The sequence below is a fragment of the Neomonachus schauinslandi genome, chromosome 7 (genome assembly GCF_002201575.2).
Source record: "Neomonachus schauinslandi chromosome 7, ASM220157v2, whole genome shotgun sequence".
In the NCBI taxonomy this organism is placed as follows: Eukaryota; Metazoa; Chordata; class Mammalia; order Carnivora; family Phocidae; genus Neomonachus; species Neomonachus schauinslandi.
In genome coordinates, this window is record NC_058409.1 from 56,954,683 (window position 1) to 56,969,800 (window position 15,118).

Below are 15,118 nucleotides of genomic sequence, written 5' to 3' on the forward strand. Positions count from 1 at the left end.
CCGGCGGTGAGTGTGAGGGTCTGCTGTGGGAGCAGCCATTCGGGTCTTCAGCACTAGATCAAACGAAACCCCCCCCACCCCGCCACCCCCACCCCCTCCCACCGACCAGCCACAGTCTGGATGGGGACAGGATTAAATATCGGAAGGCTACCACAATTTGCCGCCCACATAAAGTTTTTTAAATCAGGAAATATCACATAAAACTCTCCGTTTTTTCAAAAAAATTTTCTTGAAAAATCAGAATTCCGACAACTCCATGTCCATATTCCATCGGGTAACAAATGGCTGGAGCATGAAATAGAGGCCTCACTCTCAAGTGCTCTCCAATTTCTAGAGCCTCCCTACTGTTCTACCTGAGAGGCTTCACTTATTTAGGTCAGCAGCCTGGCCCTGTAAACACCAGAGTTTGTGACCCCGGTCTGGCTTCTCTGGGCAGGGGTGGAGGAATGAGAGAAGGAGCTCACTGCTTCAGGAGAAGATGGGCTCATCCAGGTCATTAGCAGCAACGTGGCAAAGCACGCGGTGAAGGAAAGGAGAAAGAGGGCAGGTTATTCCCAGCCCGCACCTGATCTCTAGAGGTGATGGCCAGGGAGGGTGGTGTGGGAGAGTTCTCAGACCATCATTAGAGAGTCTTACAAATATTCAGTATGGGGGCTCCTGGGTGCCTCAGTCATTAAGCGTCTGCCTTGGTTCAGGTCATGATCTCAGGGTCCTGGGATCAAGTCCGGCATTGGGCTCCCTGCTAGCAGAAAGCCTGCTTCTCTCTCTCCCTCTGCTGCTCCCCCTGCTTGTGTGCTCACATACTCTCTCTCTCTCATTCTGTGTATCAAATAAATAAATAAAATCTTTAAAAAAACCCCACAAATATTCAGTTTGGAAATCATTCTACTCACTTTGTTAAATACAGAAAAACATTACCTGAAAACCTTTCCCATAATTATTCTGTAGGGGGCTAAAGACATGACCATTACTCTTGAGGGGTCAAAGTTTTAAAACTGTAGCAATTCCCCCATTTTTCCAGGGGTCAGACTCCTTTAGGTTCAAACAGAAGGAGCACAGCTGAGAAGAGGGAGTGAAAAGCACCTCTGAGGGATGAGGACTGTGACTGTCTCAGGCCAGGCAAGGGCCTCGCACTGCCACCAACCACATCCTAGAAACTTACAAGTAAAGATAAAGGTGTTCCTCGAACAAAACAAGCTATCTTTTTTTTCCCCATGTCACCAGCAGTAATCGAGGGCCATGCAGTGTATGGGTGGACAGACACACACATCAATACATCTCTGGCTCACCAGAAAAAGGCAGAATGATGTATAGTGCAGCCCTTTTAATAAGGTGAGGCCCAAAGCAACACAACTGAGAGTATTTCCATCCGATATTGTAAAAGGAAAGTTTCAACACTCACAAGGTAAACTTTATCGATGAAACAACTCATTTCCCACAGCGCTAGATATAAAACATTTCAATACTATTTTTAAATGAAAAAAAAATTAGCAGGGTATTGTTCTTTGTACCGCCTGGTGGCCTAGGGGAAAGAATAATTAACTAGGGCTCTGAGGTTCTCTAACTATAATCTGGACCCTGCCTGCAACCACTTGCTGTAAGACACCCCCCCGCCCAGCCCCAGGGAATAGACATGGTCAATCTCCCCACACCTGCCTACATGGGGTCAACTCACTATTAGCCTAAAGCAAGCGGCCGCCATCCTGGGGACAGAGTCAGTATTACTATGCTGTCTACTGACTTGAGTTCCAGCCCAGTCATGCCTTCGCCTTTGGAAACCTGTGGGCACATTATGACCTGACAGACATCATTCAAAACACGGTTGTCCTAGAGCTGGTTTTGATCTCCATGGACCTCCAGGTTTGTGCGGGACCCTGATCTTTCCCTTGCTCCTTCTTGGGTCCAGGTCCCTGCTGCGACCGAGCCAGTTACAGCGGCCGACTTGACAACAACCCTAACTATAACCCTTTCAGGTTCCTTAGGAATATAAAACGGAATCCTAGATGTGAATTGTGACCAAATGTTTAAGTATTACACAAAACTATGACATTATCACCTAAACTTATTAGCATATTGATAAGACACTAAGAATTCTTTTCCCTTTCTTTTATGCCATACGACTCCTAAGTTAGCTACTCTAAATATCCTCACCGTGCTAAGAAACCTGATTCCAGTGAGGAAGAAAGCCTTACTTTCATTTCATTAGCATACTTTCCTAATTTAAAGTATAAATTTAAAAAAATATAGGATGCATTTTTAAATTATTGCTCCATTGTTGAATTTCAAATTAAGACATGTCTTTCCAACTTGTGTCAGGAAAAAGTGTCTACCGCTAGAAATTCACATTTGCTTTAAGAAGCTTCTAGCAGATTAGGTTTATGAGAAAAACCTTTGTTTTTATTCTGCAAAGTGTTGGGGGTGGACTATTTTTAAGTGGACGATATGTTATGGACATGTTGCTTTTACACTGTAGTGTTAGTACTAAGGGAATTATCCTGGAGAAAAAAAGACATTCCTTCTCAACACATGTGCAGTGGTTATTAGCAGTATCTCCCTGAATCCAGCACCAACTGTGTTTCTGTTACAAAATAGCTCCATATGCTCTTTTCCCCCTTGAGTGCTCTTTCAAATAGGCACATTTTCAAGATGGCTTGTGGATACTTCGTGTGTATTTCTTTAATGATTTCCATCTTAGACAAGTTGCTATGTTATAGTCTATATATAGCATCTAAGAAATTAGCACAGAATTAGATTCAACATTGGGATAAAATGATGAAAAGCGCAGCTCCTAGAACTATGTGATGCATCATCTTACTGAGAACTAAAAATGTAAACGTCTGCATTTGCTGTCTTAAACAAGCATTCTGGGGCTGTTCCTAGGTACTGATTATTTCATTCATTTATGTCTACGCTTGAAACTTGACCTTGAGGATGTTAGGAATGCTGGACACTGCTTCAGAATATTTCAGACACTGTCAGAAAATGCCCATCCTCTCATCTGGCAATCCCCATAATGCTACCAATGAGCAGCACTGTATTACTAACACAAGTTTGGGTGGCTGGCGAGCTCTTGGGGACTCAATTCCCGCAGTTCCCATGCTTTCCGCACCACACCAGAGAAGGCAGCCCACCCACAAAGAACTATTTCACCCAGCTGCTTCCTCTTATCTGCTTAATGTTCCGGTCACTGTGAGAGAATACTCCATTGCTGCCTAATGGGAACTCATTTTTACCGTAGGCATATTATAGTTGTTGCATGATTAAGGTAGTGTTAGACTGTCAGCCTGTAAAAAGCAGTTGGCTTGAGCTCGTCCCTCTGTGAGGGGACTCAAGAGTGGCTGCACAATCAGAATCACCAGTGGGAGGGAGGGAGGGGCAGAGGGGTAATTAAATACCAATGACACCCTCCCACCAAGCACCAATAAACCACAATATTTGTTATTGGTCTTTTTTACAAGCTTTCCAGATGAGCCCAATATACTGTCAAGATTGGAACCATCAAGCTGAATCATATACCGGGGCTAATAACCTCTAGTCTTAGATAGGAGCTGTGAACTCGGGATGCCTATTGAGTGCACTGAGCTCTGGAGTCAAACAGTGTGGGTTTAAATTCTGGTTTGGACTCTCAGTAGCTCTGTGACCTTGACCAAGTTTCTTGTTTGCTTATCTATAAAAGGGTGCCTAACTCAAAGGACAGGACTAGAACCACAATTCCCTTAAGACCTTATCTTGTTCTTTGGGCTTTTAGCACTATCTATAAAACACCAAGCATACAGAAGAAAACTGAGAACCTAAGCCAATTACCTAGCAGTTATCCCAGCTCTCTGAAAAGTGGTTCAGATTGACATTTTTTTTAAAGATTTTATTTAATTATTTGAGAGAGAGAGCACGTGCACACAACCAGGGGGAGAGGCAGAGGGAGAGGGAGAAGCAGACTCCCGCTGAGCAGGGAGCCCGACACGGGGCTCAACCCCAGAACCCTGTTAAGGCAGACACTTAACCGACTGAGCCACCCAGATGCCCCAGTTTAGATCTAGATTTAAAACCTGCGTACGTCCACATATGTGAGAGAACTTTCTGATCTTCCAAGCTCCACAGGAAGCATGGCTACTCCAAGATGTCAGCATTGAGAGTGATAAAAAGCCCAAGGTGGGGCAAAACTGAGGACAGATACCAGGGAAGACCCCCAATACTAAATTAGAATAGGCAAAGGCAGAGCCAGGAAGAAACTATGTCAAAAGGGAGTCAGCTGCCAGGTACCACCTCGGAGCAGGTACATAAACCTAAATCTAAGTTGTGATCTGCCCTGAGGCCATTCAGTAATTGTCAAAGAAGCAAAGTGCAGAAAACTGGGAGCACCAGATAATACTGCACATTCTGTAATTTGCTATATCAGGGTCTTATTGAAGGACTAATTTCATTGGTGTGCTAATGCAAGTCATTGAAGCCACATTTTGGGCCCAGTATCTGACAACACAAATCTGTGACCCAATTTCAAAGGTATATTCAAAGAATTTAGCTTATGAAGCTAACTCTAGGTTAACAACAACAACAAAAACATTTAAGGCAATTCACACTTTTCTATTTTTACCTTTAGATAAGTCTTAAGATTTTAGTACATGACATACACAATGGCTTCAATGTAGTAAATGTGAAAAACAGGCTCATTGGTATACCATGTTTATGGAGTGAAAGACTTAATACTGTTAAGACATTCATTCTCCCCATGGTGGTCTACAGATGCAATGAAATTTAAATCCAAGCAGGAACTTTTTGCTAGAAATTGACCAGGTGATTCTAAAATTAATATGAGGATGCAAAATATCTAGAATAGCCAAAATAACCTCGGGAGGCCAAATACAAAGAGGACTTGCCCTGAACCCAACGTTCGCCGATCTCTTAACAGAAAGTTTGTCATACTACAACCTCATCTTGTACACAAGCTTATCATTTTAAAAAAGTCAATGTACTAATTGCTTACAGCACATGCACATAAGACACCAAAATAATAAAACTACGTATCTACTAAAACACTTTCGACACAGTATTCCTCAAAGTGTCATCGGGGGACCCTTGGTGTCAGAATCACCCTTGAGGAGTTTCTTTAAAATGCTGATGTATGGGAGCGCCCAGGTGGCTCAGTCAGTTAAGCATCTGACTCTTGATCTCAGCTCATGTCTTGATCTCAGGGTCGTGAATTCAAGCCCCACATTAAAAATAAATGAAAATTAAAATTAATTAATTAATAAAATAAAATGCTGATATATGGATTTCCCCCAGACCTAAGGAATCAGACTTTTAAAGAGGGGCTCCAGGAATTTCTATTTTTATCAAGCTTCCCCAGGCAGATACTGATACACTCCAAAATTTAAAAACAACTCCCCTAGAATTTATTAGATTTTTTTTCCCAAACAAGCAGCTTTTTCCTATACTCACCTGAAGAGATGCTATCTTAACACAACTTTGATATCAGTAAAAAAGCAAGACTTACCTTCTCTGGTGGGTGGTTAGTTATGAGGGCTGTAGCTCTTTCGGTAAATATGTTTGTTGAATACATATTTTTATATCCTGTTGCAACTTCTTCACCATCTCGAAAATCAAGAGCACATCGTGTGACATTTAGAGCGTCAATTAATGTACAGCGCTCATGGGAATAGTAATCTTCACTACCTAGGAGATATCCTACAACAAGAATCGGAGATGAAAGTAGTCAGCATAGCATAAAACTTGCTAAACAAACTAATGTTTCAGCATTTAATTGCCTAGTGCAATTGATTACCCATGACAAGGCTAATCAAATGACAAGGCTAATCAGAGCACCACTTCTTAACATCTCTATATTTGCTAGCAGGAGGCATTAAAATGTTATTGTAAAAAAATTCAAATCCATTCCTCCTCAGTCAAGTCTTCAGAACACAAGGCTCTGTCATGGAACTCTCAAAGTGGATGATTCCAAGTAAATCCATTTTTAAAAATCAGAGTTTGAATTCAGGAAAGATGATAAAATCTTAATCTTTGAAAGCTATCTAATGGCAAAAACAGCATAGGGTTAATGTGATTTCTTACAAGTTTTTACTCTGAGGTATCACATAAATGAACACAGGATTCAAATAAGTTGATATTGACCTTTGGAGACTGGCTTCAAGGTTATCTATAGAAGCAGCTCTAGGAGGAATCATCTTTAGTCAGATGCTGACACCCACTGGCGGAAGACACAACCCTTTCCAAACAGGAGCTCTAGACAATTTAACAGAACCAAAAGATCAAACTAACGTGGGCAATCGAAGTAGATTTTTCTACCAACCACAATCTCAGTTTTGCCCCCAATGTAAATGGCATCAACTGCCTATCCCCCAATTTGAATGTAAACATGAAAGGAAATGGGTTTTCTCAACTAAAGCTGTTTCTGCAAATGTTCCATATTTTCCTAAAATATTAAAATAAGCTGTGCAGCATATTGTATGATTCCATTTATATGAAATGTCCAGAACGGGCAAATCTATAGAGACAAAAAGTTATGTTAGTGGTTGCCTAGAGCTGGTGGGGTTGGAAGAAAATGGTGAGTGACTGATGATAGAGAAGGGGTTTCTTTCTGGGGTGACGAAAATATTCTACAATTGGATTGTAATGACAGTAGCACAACCCTGTGAATTTATTAAAAATCAATAAATTGTACACTTTAGTGGGTGGATTATATGGCGTGTGAATTATACCTCAATAGAGCTATTAAAAAGAAATAAGCTGTGCTGGACTCTGAGCCATCTCTTAACAAATAATGCTTATTAACCTTAAAATGAGGTGGATAAAATTAGCCAAGCCCTTTCTTCAGTCCTAAGCATTCTCTACCATCACAATCAAAAGCTTTACACAGTTTACATGAAAAATTAATTCATTTCTAATTAATTTCCTCCTTTTTCATGATTCAATAAATTCAAAGTCCATACAATGAATACCTTGGTCTTAAGACCACTTTTTTTAAATTTAATTAATTTATTTGAGAGAGAAAGAGAAACTATCTCGAGCACGAGCAAGGGGAGGGGCAAAGGGAGAGGGAGAGGGAGAGAGAATCTCAAGCAGACTCTGCGCTGAGTGTGGAGCTGGATGCGGGGCTTGATCTCAGGACCCCGAGATCATGACGTGAGCTGAAATTAAGAGTCAGAGGCTTAACCGACTGAGCCACCCCGGTGCCCCAGACCACTTTTTACATGGCAATCTTTTCCCCTAATGTATATAACAGAAAGGGAAATCAAATGTGTTTGGGGTTTTTTTTGTTTTTAAGATTTTTATTTATTTATTGAGAGAGAGAGAGAGAATGATAGAGAGAGAGCATGAGAGGGAGGAGGGTCAGAGGGAGAAGCAGACTCTCAGGACTCGATCCTGGGACTCCAGGATCATGACCTGAGCCGAAGGCAGTTGCTTAACCAACTTAGCCACCCAGGCGCCCCTCAAATGTGTTTGTTAATTAATATATAAGAGAGAAAGAAATGTATCCATAAAAGTGATCTTAGCCCTTATATGGATGATTAGAGAGGTCAGGACACTGGGGTTCTATTTGGAATTTTTAATAACTCCTGGGTGTTAAGAGCTTGAGGAAATCACTTCAGGTTATTTCTCTGTAAATGTAAACTATTGTCTATTACTTGAGAGAATATAAGCATAGGATATACTTGATTAAAAGATGTATGGGGGCACCTGGGTGGCTCAGTCGATTAAGCATCTGCCTTCAGCTCAGGTCGTGATCTCAGGGTCCTGGAATTGAGAGCCCCACATCAGGCTCCCTACTCAGTGGGGAGCCTGCTTCTCCCTCTCCCTCTGTCCCTCCCCTTGCTTGTGCGTTCTCTCTCTCTCTCTCAAATAAATAGAATCTTTTAAAAAAAAAAAAAATGTAAGAACTACAGGGTGCCTAGGTGGCTCACTTAAAAAAAAAAGTATGAACTATAAATACTAAAAGGATATTACAAACAGGAGAATTCCAGGAATAGAACTATTTATTTACATACTTGGCCAGACTGATACCAACCAACCATGTGGCAATCACATGCAGCTTTTCTCACAACAGTGATTCACAAATTTGCACTTACATGCTGAGCCTAAAGAAGATGGCATCCTATGCTTTCTTGGGGAAAAATCATAAAATACTTTTTGAACAACTAAATCTCTGACTTTTTAAGTTTTATTGAGCTGTAAGTCACATCCCATACAAGTCACCTACTTAAAGTGTAGAATTCAATGGTCTTTAAGGTATTCAGAGTTGTACAACCAGCCCCACAATCATCTGGCTGCTTTTGAACAGAACATCTAAGTCATAACAGTTATAACAGCTGCAAGGTCATTATCCCCTCCTATCTACAAGTTCAGACGAATGTGCGGTGTTTGTTCCTCTGAATCTTCAGGCATCTCAATTCTCATAAAAGGATATGATTTTCTTCTGTCCAAGTCAATTTTTAAATATGTGACTTGGGTTTTAGTAAAAAAATTAAAATACCTATAGCCCTTCCTCTTGCCAGAGCATAGGTATGGATCCATCTTTCAGCAAAGGTCTGACTGAAAATTGTCAAAGGATATACAGGCTGTTTTTTCCTCTAGAATTTCCAAAATGACAAAGAGCTCTTACACCCAAGTCTGACTTTCACAGTTATTTGAGGATACAGAGGATATACCCAGGTTCATCAAGAAAGAATGCCTTGATTGATTAGCAATGTCTGCTAGAGAAGCAGAATGGGAGCGGGGCACATACGGTCTCCTGCCTGAGGTCCTTGCATCTCAACTTTAACCCGAGATCCAACACAGCATGACAGAGATGTGTGTTTTGACTACATTGTTTGGGCCCCATATAATCACTGAAATGCCCTTTGGCATTCTGGCCCTACCTTGAATGAAAAGGAATGTCTCAAGAAACACGTATAAGAAAACCACCATTATATAACTAAAGTGCTGTTTTTGAGGATGTTGTTCACCTTACCTTCTCCCAAAGGAGAAATTTCTCAGGTCTAAGAGCCAGAAAATGCTTTACTCTTCCTGAACATCTGGTTTCCATTTATCTTATAAATAATGTGACTCTTATAGCTGTCTCCTTTTTTAAATTTTTTTTTTTTAATTTGGACATAAGAAATCTCAAGTTGCAGAGTTCGATGTGAAGCCCACCTACAGCCAGGCAGTTTTTTTGTAGTTTGGTGCCACGCCGCAATTTCATCTTTTTCTACTCACCCTAATTTTTTATTCTATTTTTTTTAAGATTTTGTTTATTTGAAAGAGAGAGAGATAGCCCAAGCAGGGGGGAGGGGCAGAGAGAGAGGGAGAGGCAGACTCCCCACCAAGCAGGAAGCCTGAGGCAGGGCTCGATCCCAGGATCCTGAGATCATGACCTGAGCCAAAGGCAGACTTTTTTTTATATATAAAGATTTTTATTTACTCATCTGACAGAGACACAGCGAGAGAGGGAACACAAGCAGCGGGACTGGGAGAGGGAGAAGCAGGCTTCCTGCGGGGCTCAATCCCAGAAGAACCCTGGGATCATGACCTGAGCCGAAGGCAGACGCTTAACGACTGAGCCACCCAGGCGCTCTCTATTTTTAAACTTTTTATGTTCAGCGTGTGTTCCTTTTTGGATGTGGCAGGTTGTAAATAAATGAAGAGACAAATGAGAGGTAAACAGGTAGCTAAATAGCCAGATAGAAAGCGCAGTATGAAAAGAACTCATCAGAAAGACACACAGCCACTAGTAAGATAAATAGGCTGTTAGTTAAGACATCATTTGTTAACAGGTTAAAAGAGGGTAAGTTAAAAAACTAACCTAAGTTTTCACATTTTTATAGGGCTATCAAATCCATAAAATACTTCTTATTTCTTATTATCCTTCCTATTACCATTTGTTATTTACCCTTCCATTTTATTCTTTTGATTGGTCTTCCCCAATCTAGTGATTTCAAAAACAGATCTCACAGAAAGGAGGGAAGGATGCCAATGGAAAAGAGTTTCCTCTACCATCTCCAGAAAAGAAAAAAAAAAAAATCTTTGGGACAGTCCATGGAGAGAAAAAAACATTCTGAACCTTTGTGAAGGAAATACTCTTGTATTGGGTTTTGCCTGGAATTATTTTAAGAAGCAAGCTGTATCCCCTTTTGGTCATAAGGTTCTCTAAGAGTACAAAGGCCCGAGCACGGCATTTAATACCCTGGCAAAAGTACGCGCCTCCCTGTGGGCAACTGCCCACCACGAGCAGAGCACTGAGCCATGTGGACGGAGGTGGTAGTAGAAAGTTGCCCCGCGGCTGTGCTGACAAATTCATTCTGTGTTCAAGTTTCCAGTCATTTCATCTGATTACACTTGGGTGTATTTTTATGCGATGGTTGCAGCTAGTCTAAGCTGTAAAAGAAACATGTGCGTTTCCATTACCAAAGTAAGTATCAAATCCTCGGCGGGTTGGAAGGCATTCTTTCCGGTACATTCCCAGGTGCCATTTTCCGATCATATGGGTAGTGTAGCCTGCTTCTTTTAGAAGCTGGGGCAGCAGTTTTTCATCCAGAGGGACACAGCTGGGCTGACAGGGCCAGATTATTTGGTGTTGTAAGCCCGTGTGGATCTTAAAGAGACAAACATGAAATTATAGATTGATGGTGTTGAAACATCCCGAACAAGCAGATAAAGTGGTTGCTTAATTTATTGGATACATCTGCAGATTTGACTGTTGAACTCTCTTCCTGTACCAGCTTACGGATATTTCTGAATGGCACTTTACTCACTTATTCAAATAAGGTAATGGCCATAAACAGACTGGAAAAAATGAATAAAAGCACTCTAATAAACATTAGATATTTCAACAAATATTTATCAAGGAATTATGTTAGACACCATTGACTTAGGATTTCACCTCCTACCTCAAAAAAAGTAACCGTAACACAAAGTGTGGATCTATCAAGGAAAAAGTGTTCCAATTTTTGTGCACATGAGAAATTAGTGTTTGGTTTGGAAGGGGCTTCTGTAATCTTTCAAGATTTGGTGATTTTTTTTAAGGGTTATTCAAAAATACAATGAAAGTAATGCCTTGCTTTTCTTACTCCACTTTATGGAGACCATAATTTCAAAAGTCAGTGACCAACTTTTTCTTAAGGGAAAAAAAAGCAGCCATCTGACCCACATGTTGGGAGTGGTTCACACAAGTATATGCCCAGGGCACAAGGACCACACAACAATTAGCCTTTAAGAAATGATCCCTTGTTGAGTCTTGGTGTGATATTAAAATAGAACATCTACAATTACATGAAAAGGCTGTTAAAATAACCCTTCCTTTTCCAACCACCTATCTGTGTGAGGCTAGATGTTCTACATAAACTTTTACCAAAACAATATATTACAACAGATTATAACAACCTAGCTATCTTCTATTAATAGAAAACACATACATGCTGTGGTGAGCACTGTGAATTGTGTAAGACTGATGAATCACAGACCTGTACCTCTGAAACAAATGACACGTTATATGTTCATAAAAAAAAAAAATTTGAGGACACAGACAAAAATACAAAACAGTATTACTCTTCTCATGTAATTCTCTTATTTTGGATAATATAGTTATTTTTCATAAGTTATTTATGTTAACATGTAATGGGATTATTACTGCTGTTTTTCAATGAACAAAAGTATTTTTAGATTTCTATTTTAATTTCTGACACGGTGAATTTTGAAAGGTGTAACCCACAGAAACATAAGCTCTTTGGGGTACCTAAGACCAAAAAGTTTGAGAATTGATGTTATAATATCCAGTAGTGGGCCCTGCAATGAGGGAAATAAAGTAGGCCAGGGAGATGGTGACCGAGGTGATTCTTTGATAGGGTGGCAAAAGAAATCTGAGGGGGAGCTATTTCCAACAGTAATATGAATCAAGTGAGAGAGTAACAGAGCCTTGCAAAAATACAAGGCAAGAATAATCGAGGCATAAGAAATAAACAGTGCAAAGGCCCTGGGCCCTGAACTTGCCGGATGAGTCTGAAGGCCAGGAGGGAGGCCATTATGGCCCTGTCGCAGCTTCTGTGCTGATGGGGGCACGCCAGCCCTGCTGGGGTCCAACCAGAGCAGAGTCCCCGGGGGCTTCCGTCCTCGGCTGCCCACCACTCCCTTCCCGCAAACCTCACACCTCTTCTCCTTGTCCTGGCTTAGCCAGGGAGGTACTTTCCTTTGCATGAAGTGGGACTAGGGTCTCACATTCAACTCTGCACTGGACACAAGCCTTCTCTAGAAAGGGCTAGGTACTCCCGATGTCCCTGGAACAAATGGGGCTCTGGGGACACAGAAGGTTGAGAGTACCAGTTCTCCACACAAACTCTAACTCCCTGGCCTCCATCAGCTGTCAGGTGGGTTGTAAGCAGTTATTAATAAATGGCAAAAGTATGTTTGCAAATGTTTTGCTGGCTTTTATAATTCAAGGCAGAATGCATAAAGCTCAGGGAATGAGATCCCAACTCAGCTCTATCACCAAAGACATACTCAACATTCAACAGTGCCACAGTAATAATCGTAGGCTCTTTTATTAACAACATAGCAAGCCTTCCCCACCACGCTGCACTTTGCTTTCTTGAGAGACAGCGTGGCGTCATAGAGAACATGCCCTGAAGCCTGGAGCTGCCCCAGGAGCATGCTGTGGTGCCTAAGAACACCAGATAAAATGTACACTCAACCACTCGTCTATGGTTCTGCTGGCACGACGGAATACGGATTAATCTCTGGGTTTCTCAATTCAAATACTAACTTACACAGACCAGATTCACAGATTTTTATTGTGTTTTAAATACACGGCAATAATGAGAGACGATGGACTCTGAAAAACAAACTGAGGGTTCTAGAGGGGAGGGGGGGTGTGGGGATGGGTTAGCCTGGTGATGGGTATTGAGGAGGGCACGTTCTGCATGGAGCACTGGGTGTTATGCACAAACAATGAATCATGGAACACTACATCAAAAACTGATGACGTATGGGGCGCCTGGGTGGCTCAGTTGGTTAAGCGACTGCCTTCGGCTCAGGTCATGATCCCAGGGTCCTGGGATCGAGCCCCGCATCGAGCCCCGCATCGGGCTCCCTGCTCGGCGGGAAGCCTGCTTCTCCCTCTCCCACTCCCCCTGCTTGTGCTCCCTCTCTCGCTGTGTCTCTCTCTGTCAAATAAATCAAAAAAACAAAAAACAAAAAACTGATGATGTAATGTATGGTGATTAACATAACAATAAAAAGGAAAGAAAAAAATAAAAATAAATACATGGCAATAAACAGATACAAAGGAGAAGCCGCCCCCCAAAAATTCACACTCACAATCTTTTTTTTCTAATTTATTATAAGCTACTATTGAACAGCTTTCTCATAAGCTTTGACATTGCCTTGAATTTCATTTTTTGTGGATCTTTCCAGAACCACCACTTTGGAGTTGCACTTGCCATTGCTTCATTTCCTTCTATCTTTCCATACCCTTTTAAAAGAACCATATAAAATACCTTAAATGTGAAATTAAAATGGGTTTATTTTGAAGGTGATGGATAATTCACTATATTGATCGTGGTGATGGTTTCACAGGTATATATACATATCAAAACTTATCAAACTGTATACTTTAAATATGTGCAGTTTATTGCATGTCAACCATATACCAATAAAGCTTTTTAAAAATAAAAGTGAGTTTAATGGGCGCCTGGGTGGCTCAGTTGGTTAAGCGACTGCCTTCGGCTCAGGTCATGATCCTGGAGTCCCAGGATCGAGTCCCGCATCGGGCTCCCTGCTCAGCAGGGAGTCTGCTTCTCCCTCTGACCCTCCCCCGTCTCATGCTCTATCTCATTCTCTCTCTCAAATAAATAAATAAAATCTTTAAAAAAAAATAAAAATAAATAAATAAATAAAAATAAAAATAAAAGTGAGTTTAAGATTTCTATGCCTTTGGGGCACCTGGGTGGCTCAGCAGGTGAAGTGTCTGCCTTAGGCTCAGGTCATGATCTCAGAGTCCTGGGATCAAGCCCCATTTCACGTTGGGGGGGGGGGGTCCCTGCTCAGTGGGGAGTCTGCTTCTCCCTCTCCCTCTGCTCACCACCCCCCACCCCGCTCATGTTCTCTCTCTCTCTCAAATAAATAAAAATCTTTTTTTTTTTTTTTTAAAAAGATTTTTTTATTTATTTGCGAGAGAGAGAATGAGAGACACAGAGCATGAGAGGGAGGAGGGTCAGAGGGAGAAGCAGACTCCCTGCTGAGCAGGGAGCCTGACGTGGGACTCGATCCCGGGACTCCGGGATCATGACCTGGGCCGAAGGCAGTCGCTTAACCAACTGAGCCACCCAGGCGCCCCTCAAATAAATAAAAATCTTAAAAAAAAAAAAAAAAAAAGATTTCTATGCCTTTCCTAGAAATCACTGGACACCTCCACTGGGATAAGTGCCGGATGCCTTCAACTTGCCTTCCAAATCCACATTCTGCCTTGTGTCCTGCTCTCTGCCCTGGGAAGCTGACCTTTGGGAACCAAATCACAGGACTCTGCACCTTCTGGCTTCTGACCGGGTTCACCCAAGGGGGACCCCTGACAGGAGGTTAGAGGGAGGGAAGAGATGAGTGGCTTTGGACTGCCAGACCATGTCTCTCTGTGCAGGCCATCCCGAAGGCAGCCGTCACTATATGACACTCTTTGTCTCTAGGTTCTTTCCTTCCCTCCCTTCTGGTCCAGGGCTAGCAACAGCTCCACTAGGTTACACACCATTACTTGCGTTCCCTTTCCCCCAACTCACACTTTTGTGAATAGTCCCTTTATAAATAAATCTCCCTAAATTATCCTAATTTGAATGTGCCATCTCTTTCCAGCTGGGATCCTGAATAAGGATGCTACAATATCCAGGAAACACTGGGGCAGGAAACATACACACACACCCCAAATCATAGAAGGATTCTGTTCATGGTTAACAATGTGAAATTTACTCAAAAGAAAATTAATCCTAGGTTCAAAAACTTTATAATAGATACTAATTGGCAACAGTGCAGGAGAAGCAAAGGTAATATTTCATGGAACCCAAAAGACCCAGATAAATGCTATGTGCAGATTTCTTTAAATGGAAAGCTCATCCATCACACGCACAGAATTAACTCTGATAGCTATAAA

The 15,118-nt window shown here is 41.6% G+C and overlaps 1 protein-coding gene across 1 annotated transcript in view; it reads right to left on the reverse strand.

Annotated features, from left to right (window-relative positions):
- Positions 1–15,118, reverse strand: part of ARSB (arylsulfatase B) — a 165,745-nt gene that overhangs the window by 136,838 nt on the left and 13,789 nt on the right. Inside the window, exons 2-3 of the mRNA XM_021699908.1 lie at positions 10,396–10,582; positions 5,492–5,682 (exon numbers count right to left, since the gene is read on the reverse strand). Of these exons, the coding sequence (XP_021555583.1) occupies positions 5,492–5,682; positions 10,396–10,582 (378 nt within the window). The remainder of the gene's footprint in view (positions 1–5,491; positions 5,683–10,395; positions 10,583–15,118) is intronic.